This window comes from Dreissena polymorpha, chromosome 9 (assembly GCF_020536995.1).
Source record: "Dreissena polymorpha isolate Duluth1 chromosome 9, UMN_Dpol_1.0, whole genome shotgun sequence".
In the NCBI taxonomy this organism is placed as follows: domain Eukaryota; kingdom Metazoa; phylum Mollusca; class Bivalvia; order Myida; family Dreissenidae; genus Dreissena; species Dreissena polymorpha.
This window is the reverse complement of record NC_068363.1, coordinates 52,534,330-52,543,573: the sequence shown is the minus strand read 5'-3', so window position 1 is coordinate 52,543,573 and position 9,244 is coordinate 52,534,330. Positions and strand designations below refer to the sequence as shown.

The 9,244-nt window shown below is 34.4% G+C and overlaps 1 protein-coding gene across 1 annotated transcript; it reads left to right on the top strand.

The window, feature by feature from the left end:
* The first annotated feature begins 6,978 nt into the window (after positions 1-6,978).
* Positions 6,979-8,056, top strand: LOC127844815 (acetylcholine receptor subunit beta-type acr-3-like). The gene has a single exon (XM_052375326.1). It carries the CDS (start codon positions 7,012-7,014, stop codon positions 8,032-8,034), a length of 1,023 nt encoding a protein of 340 aa, XP_052231286.1. The 5' UTR covers positions 6,979-7,011; the 3' UTR covers positions 8,035-8,056.
* Positions 8,057-9,244: the final 1,188 nt, after the last annotated feature.

The window sequence follows — 9,244 nt, the reverse complement described above, 5'->3', positions numbered from 1 at the left end:
TACAGAATTCTATTCTCCTAAGCAAGATGTAATTTTTAAAACTGAACTCCAAATATAAACGCTACAAATTGGTATTAAGTACGAACATGTCAACCGTAAATCTAGATTCTAAAACTCCAAAACGGTATGATATTTGCAAAAGTTAAAGTTATAACTCGCCGGGCTGTCGAAATCAGAAGAAAAACTTAATATATATTGATACATCTGTTTACTACGTAACGTAAGCTTTCTAATGATATATAATTTGTCAAAATCGGCCGAGAAATGAAACTATAATTTAACAAAAGACGTGAGAGGGTACATCAAAATGTATAACCTCGGCGCTTCGCTGTACGCTAATCGTAAAAGATCGATAGCCACAACACGTTAAAACGCGCGGTGGTAAAACATAAAATGTGTATTTCTTGTGTTTAACTCGCTATAAATCCATTAATAACAACGGGAATATACTAAAAGTTATATTTTTTTGAAAGAGGAATTAATAAGCAACAAGATAACGTATAAACCAATAAAATCGGATGAATAGTTTTTGCATAAGATTGAATTTACTACAGTAAGGGTCAAATACTCGATTCATCTCCTGTCAATATACACTCCGTGGTTTGTAATTAATGGATTTATAGCGCGTTAAACACAAAAAATAAACATTTTATGTTTTACCCCCGCGGTTAACATGATCTCATCTAGAGTCCGTGAGTTTTTGTAATAGTTCACAAAAGTGAAACATTCATTTTTTTGCTAACTCTTAAATGGACACATTAAAATCCCCCAAACTGGAAGAGTTACACTGCACCAGCCTCGCAACCCTTAATTAACCGAGGCCCCTGGATGTATAATAGATATTTATCTTAAAATGCTTCATTATTTTTGCAATTTCGACTAATGATTAAATATGTCTTGTTCAGAGAAAATTTGGCTTAATGCATGTGCGTTAAGTTTCGTCCCAGATTAGCCTGTGCTGACTGCTCAGGCTAACCAGGGACGACACTTTCCGCTTTTATTGTATTGTTCGTTAAAGGAAGTCCCTTCTTACCGAAAATCTTGTGCAGGCGGAAAGTGTCGTCCCAGAAACGCGACTAAAATGCTTAACTATTTTTCCGAAATTATTATTATCGATAAAGTAGCATACATTTTTAACACTGTGGCAAGGAACGCATTAATACCCGATTATTTGCTAAATATGGATTCTGTGATACGTATCCCATAACTATCCGATACCAGAGGTATAAAAGTCGTCACACTTGACAAACCGATCATAAACGAATAAGCGATGTCAGATATCGGCCAAAAGTATTAAGAGTGCTTTTAAATCAGTAATTTATAAAGGATTCAGTTACTTGTCATGTAGTTAAATGCATGCATGTCTTAATTTTTTTCGGTCAAACGAATACGATCGTAAATTGCACGCTGTCATCGTTTGTACACTGACTTTTCCAATTTGACTGTAACAATAAGAAAATGATTGTAAAAATAATATTGCTTTGTGTGTGCACAATTACGGAATTCTCGACTTCTAATGGAACGACATATGAAGCTATCAACAATTGAAGGCGGATCTTTTAGACGACTACAATCCGGATACCGCGCCATTTAAAAAATTCGTCGACAATTATACGAGTGAACATCGCCCTCACATTTTTCTATTCCAAAACTTGATCCAGTGATCGGGCTCATTCAAGCTGTATTTACACCTATGTGTTTGTGGACTGAGGAAAAAATGACATGGGATCCAGCAAATTACAGCAATATACCAAATGTAAATTTCAAAGAAAAGGACATTTGGCACCCGAGTCTTGTGCTGGAAACACCATTAAAGTTTACAGTGGCCGGAGGCTATCGTCAACGCATACAAGTAAACGCGAACTTCAATGCTGAGTGGGTGCCTGGTGAAGTATGGGAAAGCTCATGTAGATTCAATATGAAGTTTTGGCCGTTTGATAAACAGACATGCAATATAGAGTTTATTCACGCTGACTTTAAAGCTGATAAGTTGCAATTACATCATTTGATGTTTGACATGAGCAATTATATTCCAAATAGCGAATGGACACTGGAGGGACTTTCGGCAACTACCCTTACGCGACTGAATTTTAGTGTAATCAGATATTCGTTCAAGCTTAAACGAGAGTCAACGTTTTACGTCCTGACATTGATATTGCCGATTACGTTCCTTGGAATTTCCAGCGTAATGGTGTTTTTGCTGCCCGCCGAGTCTGGAGAAAGAGTGGGATTTTCAATCACGTTTCTCGCCATAGTTTCTGACGTAATTCCCAGAACAGCTACGCCACCATCACTTATGGCCGTGTTCGTTTTCCTACTTGTGATGTTCAGTATTATGGCACTTATACTTGCTGTTTTAAACTTAATGCTTTACCAGTGACAACCAGCCATCACATTTTAAGCTTTTAAGTAATTTTACCATATGTGTATACAAAAGTAACAGTGCTTTCCACATGCCATTTAATGATCCCTCGTCGGGACGCTTGAATTTCGAAATCAGTGTCCTAGGGGCGTCTGAAACTTTCTGATCAGTGTATTATTGCAGTTACTGCCACTAATCAGTCTTAAGATCAAAGCCATATTTACTTCGAAGAAAATTTTGAAAGCCGAATAATATCCTCTGTCAATTACATATATCGCTTTACCCAACTAAAGCCCCCTAAAGGCGGAGCGACGTCATATTGGAAAATCAATACAGGCCAGTTAGAGTGTACGCTCTGTATGAGCGACAGTTCTCGTAGCAGGCAATGCCTGGGGTTAGATCAAGCAGGACAGTTACTTAGAAGACTGATGGCAACTGATGCATACAACTGTAAAAATTATTTGACTTGTTTAACAAATTATCATTAAATTCATTACGCAACTGTTTATGTTTTATAGAAATCTCAAATAAGCATCATTAAATTTGTAATTTGAAACACACTGATGAATGTAAATGTTTACAAGTTATCAATCCCACGGACTCTAGATTACACGGATATGAAACGGGACCGTTACGCCAAATATCTTGTTGTGTCTAAGTCACGTGACCGTGTCGTAACTATCGATCTTCTATCGAAGCGCCGAGGTTATAAATTTGATGTACCCACTCACGTATTTTGTTTAATTATAGTTTCATTTCTAGGCCGATTTTGACAAATTATATATTATTACAAAGCTAACGTATCGTAGTTTTCAGATATATAAATATATATTAATTTTTTCTTCTGATTTCGGCAGCCCGGCGAGTTATAACTTTAACTTTTGCAAATAACATACCGTTTTGGAATTTTAGAATCTAGATTTACGGTTGACATGTTCGTACTTTATACATAATTGTAGCGTTTATATTTGGAGTTCAGTTTTAAAAATAACATCTTGCTTAGGAGAATAGAATTCTGTATACGATAGAAAAAAAATTGTTTAAAAACGAAAGTAATTTAGGAATGAAGGCGGGAAAATGTAGCGCGCGTTCCTAACGCACTGAACTGATGCTACGGTCTTGGCGATTATGCTTTTGTTTAGATACCGGCCATTGAATTTTCTTTGCCATGATTATTATATTTTTTATGAAATATATTGAAATATTTTGTTCTAGAGACATATCCATAAAGCTAAGTATTAATGAAGCTTAATAAATGTACGATTTCATCTCTTGATTATAACACAGAAAGGGTGTTAATTTTATGATGAAACAGCGTATACAAATGTGTAGCGGACCCTCTTGATATTTTTCGGCTTTGCATACTTCAAATATAATGGGTGTCAAAACATTCATCGTTTGTTGTTTATTATCAAAAAGGTAATTATGTAAAATTATATGAAAGGTTATTAACCATAAATTATCAATTTATTAAAATTATTTAAAGATTCTTGAAAATCACGGTCAACTGTCTATGCATGTATATTTAAATATCTTTATAAGTTAACAGAGTTATAAATATATACAATTCTAAATTAAAACTCTTTATTATTTGTATTTTTCGGAAAGATTATTTAACCCCGTTGTGGTCAAATGAGAATGCTGTTTTTAATTTTGTTGTTCCGTACACTACCATACACTCTTTATAGGACTACGAAATGACGGAGTTTTTTTACCGGTACCCGCTAAATACGTTAAATGTTAAGTATTAGATTTTTTAAATGTTTAAAATGTACATGTATAGGTATTAAGCACTTATAATTATTGTGATTTAGCTGGCTGACATCTATACAGTATTTAGTTTATGGCAATCTGTACGGGCAGATGACTATAAAGGTTTTCAATACGCTACATATCTTATAAACGCAAAATTGAGAATTTGGCGTTACATTACTCCAAGAAATGACCACTAATACCACGAGAAGACATGGAGGTATCATAAAAAGTGTAAACTGACCAGACATTGCCACCTGTGGTTAGGGACCAATATACAAGTATAGGTCCCTGCTGTGGCGTATGACACCATAGTGTTATTTAGTATTGGTCGGCACAGTATCTGATCATAACAAGATAATTGGCTTGTGCTGAACACAGGGGCAATAAAACCACAGATCTATCAATAAACAAGATTATTGAGATATCTTTTATTGAACACCGCGAAAAAAATGCTCAAACCATGGACTCTAGATTACACGGATAAAAAACATGGCAACATTCTCAGAATCATCACTGCTATATGTGTAATCACCTAACAATTCGTCTAAAAATAATTCATATATTTGAGTTGAAGACGATGTACTGTTGTTTAAGTCTGAATAAACTATCTGTCTGCCTGTCTAAATCCAAGCCGTCATCGTCCCGGTGAAAAAAAATCTGATTTTCAATAGTTGGACATGATGCCCTGATGTCAAAATACGAAATGACCCGCGTAACACGGACCGTGATTTTCAAGAATCTTTAATAAATTGATAATTTAAGGTAAATAACATTTCAAATAATTATACATAATTACCTTGTTGATAATAAACAGCAAACGATGAATGTTTTTGACACCCATTTTATTTCAAGTATGCATGCAAAGCCGAATAATATCGAGAGGGTCCGCTATATACGCTGTTTTATCATAAATTTTACACCCTTTCTGTGTTATAAACAAGAGCTGAAATCGTTAATTTATTAAGATTCATTTATAATAAGCTTTATTGATATGTTTCGTGAACAAAATACTACAATATATTCCATAAAAAATATAAAATTGTATATAAAATACAAAAGAAATTCAATGGCCGTTTTCTGAACAAAAGCATAATCGCAAAGACCGTAGCATCGGTTCAGTGCGTTAGGAACGCGCGCTACATTTTCCCGCCTTCATTCCTTAATTACTTTCGTTTTTAAACAAATTTTTTTTTCTATCGTATACAGAATTCTATTCTCCTAAGCAAGATGTAATTTTTAAAACTGAACTCCAAATATAAACGCTACAAATTGGTATTAAGTACGAACATGTCAACCGTAAATCTAGATTCTAAAACTCCAAAACGGTATGATATTTGCAAAAGTTAAAGTTATAACTCGCCGGGCTGTCGAAATCAGAAGAAAAACTTAATATATATTGATACATCTGTTTACTACGTAACGTAAGCTTTCTAATGATATATAATTTGTCAAAATCGGCCGAGAAATGAAACTATAATTTAACAAAAGACGTGAGAGGGTACATCAAAATGTATAACCTCGGCGCTTCGCTGTACGCTAATCGTAAAAGATCGATAGCCACAACACGTTAAAACGCGCGGTGGTAAAACATAAAATGTGTATTTCTTGTGTTTAACTCGCTATAAATCCATTAATAACAACGGGAATATACTAAAAGTTATATTTTTTTGAAAGAGGAATTAATAAGCAACAAGATAACGTATAAACCAATAAAATCGGATGAATAGTTTTTGCATAAGATTGAATTTACTACAGTAAGGGTCAAATACTCGATTCATCTCCTGTCAATATACACTCCGTGGTTGTAATTAATGGATTTATAGCGCGTTAAACACAAAAAATAAACATTTTATGTTTTACCCCCGCGGTTAACATGATCTCATCTAGAGTCCGTGAGTTTTTGTAATAGTTCACAAAAGTGAAACATTCATTTTTTTGCTAACTCTTAAATGGACACATTAAATCCCCCAAACTGGAAGAGTTACACTGCACCAGCCTCGCAACCCTTAATTAACCGAGGCCCCTGGATGTATAATAGATATTTATCTTAAAATGCTTCATTATTTTTTGCAATTTCGACTAATGATTAAATATGTCTTGTTCAGAGAAAATTTGGCTTAATGCATGTGCGTTAAGTTTCGTCCCAGATTAGCCTGTGCTGACTGCTCAGGCTAACCAGGGACGACACTTTCCGCTTTTATGGTATTGTTCGTTTAAAGGAAGTCCCTTCTTACCGAAAATCTTGTGCAGGCGGAAAGTGTCGTCCCAGAACGCGACTAAAATGCTTAACTATTTTTCCGAAATTATTATTATCGATAAAGTAGCATACATTTTTAACACTGTGGCAAGGAACGCATTAATACCCGAATTATTTGCTAAATATGGATTCTGTGATACGTATCCCATAACTATCCGATACCAGAGGTATAAAAGTCGTCACACTTGACAAACCGATCATAAACGAATAAGCGATGTCAGATATCGGCAAAAGTATTAAGAGTGCTTTTAAATCAGTAATTTATAAAGGATTCAGTTACTTGTCATGTAGTTAATGCATGCATGTCTTAATTTTTTTCGGTCAAACGAATACGATCGTAAATTGCACGCTGTCATCGTTTGTACACTGACTTTTCCAATTTGACTGTAACAATAAGAAAATGATTGTAAAAATAATATTGCTTTGTGTGTGCACAATTACGGAATTCTCGACTTCTAATGGAACGACATATGAAGCTATCAACAAATTGAAGGCGGATCTTTTAGACGACTACAATCCGGATACCGCGCCAGTTAAAAATTCGTCGACAATTATACGAGTGAACATCGCCCTCACATTGTTTGCTGTTCCAGACCTTGATCCCGTGTTAGGGCTCATTCAAGCTACATTTTAACCAATGTGTTTTTGGACTGACGAAATAATGACATGGGATCCAGCAAATTACAACAATATACAAAAGGTACATTTCAAAGAAGAGGAAATTTGGCACCCGAGTCTTTTGCTTGCAACACCAAATAAGTTTACAGTGGCGGGAGGCTTTCGTCAACGAATAAAAATTCAAGCGAACGGCAACGCTGAATGGGCGCCAGGTGAAGTATGGGAAAGTTCATGTAGATTCAATATGAAGTTTTGGCCATTTGATAAACAGACTTGTGAAATAGAGTTTATAAACCTTGACTTTACCGCTGAAGAGGTGCAGTTACATCATTTATTATTTAACCAGGACAATTTTGTGCCCAATAGCGAATGGACACTGGAGGGACTTTCGGCAACGACCCTTACGAGACTGAATTTTAGTGTAATCAGATATTCGTTCAAGCTTAAACGAGAGTCAACGTTTTGCGTCCTGACATTGATATTGCCGATAACGTTCCTTGGAATTTCCAGCGTAATGGTGTTTTTACTGCCCGCCGAGTCTGGAGAAAGAGTTGGATTTTCAATCACGCTTATGCTGACAATGACGACGTTTCTCGCCATAGTTTCTGACATAATTCCCAAAACAGCTACGCCACCATCACTTATGGCCGTGTTCGTTTTCCTACTTGTGATGTTCAGTATTAAAGTACTAATACTTTCTATCTTAAACTTAATGCTTTACCACAGATCTGATGACATTAAAATACACAAAAACTATATAACTATCTTTAAATTGTCTAGTTTTGCATTTTGTTGTAAAACAAAAGAAAATCGTATTGGGACAAGTGATGAAATTCGTAGGGATGGGGTTAAAATAATAAATATTGAGTCTGCAAAGAAAAGCGAGTTGGTGGCCGATGAACAAAACCTTGGTGCAAAAGAAATAAAATGGCCTGACATCAGTAATGCATTGGACACCATATGCTTCTATACTCTAACTCCATTTTCAATTCTTTTGACAATTGTTTTCTTATTTTATTTAAGCTTTGCCTCTCATTATTAATTGTTTCAGCCTGCCAAGTAAAAATGACACATTTATTAAACAGAGATACACAATAATCTCATGTGTTTTTCTTTATATTATTGAATGAGTAACACGGTAAATTTTAATACACCGTTTTCTTTCAATAAAAAAGATGTAACAACGTAAAACCTTGTATGGCTTATATTGATATGTTTTACTAATTTAATGGAAAACTTTGCGTATTTAATTTACTGATGCATAGAATCATTCAATATCATTAAGAATGTATCGTATGATTTTACTGTTCATTTTTGTGATTGTTTGAACTTTTTGAATGCACATTATTATTATTGTTGTCAGAAACTTTATTTGCACTTATACTTTAAAAGTATACGAGAACCCAGCTCTCTTAATGTGAATAGTTCATGCTTAATGCAGTGACTTCAATGACACGTGACAACCTTTATTTAAAAATACATATATCTCCCAATAATGAAATACGAACTTTTGGATTTCCTGAATGAATGAGATGCATGTGAAAATAACAATACTATCGTTGATAAGGTCATAGATTTAGTTTAAAAAATTGGTATGGACCCCATCTGTCCACTAGGACACTCCAGTATTGCTCGACGGCCATTGCTAATGGAAATATACTAAAATACATTTACCATATATAATCAAGCAATTTATTTGAATGTCATTATAAATATATCATTAACCGATATTTTAAATCATCACTGTAATAAATTATGTAACGAGTGAGACTGCAGTGAGAATGTAAACATGCGGTTTTACAGCAAACTCATTTCGGATATTTAACTATGTTCAATACAGTTTTGATAATAACAAATATTCTTAACTCATGCCTGCTATCTTATTGCTGATCTAACACACACCAGAATTAAGCTTTCTGATGGATTTCTCTTATGGCATACTGTTCACTTCTGCAAGTTGAAAGAACGTTGACTACTGATTAATAAATGACTATAAAGTGTCAGAAATGAGCACAACGGCTAATTTAATAGTATATAAATGGGGTATCGGATGGAAAAAAGGGAGGGGCGATGTAGAAAAACAGTGTTTAACTTATAGATAAATGCTGTGAATAAATGTTATTGAAAACATGTGTCTTAATAATCAAATGTGTTATATGTATAATTTTATTACTTATCATGGTATTATATGTCTTGGATTAAGTGTGTTAAGGATGATTGCGAAATAAATATAGCAGAAGATATTTGTCGTA

Excerpts from the sequence above, each read along its gene's own strand:
- LOC127844815 (XM_052375326.1), top strand. The coding sequence starts at position 7,012 with ATGTGTTTTTGGACTGACGAAATAATGACATGGGATCCAGCAAATTAC.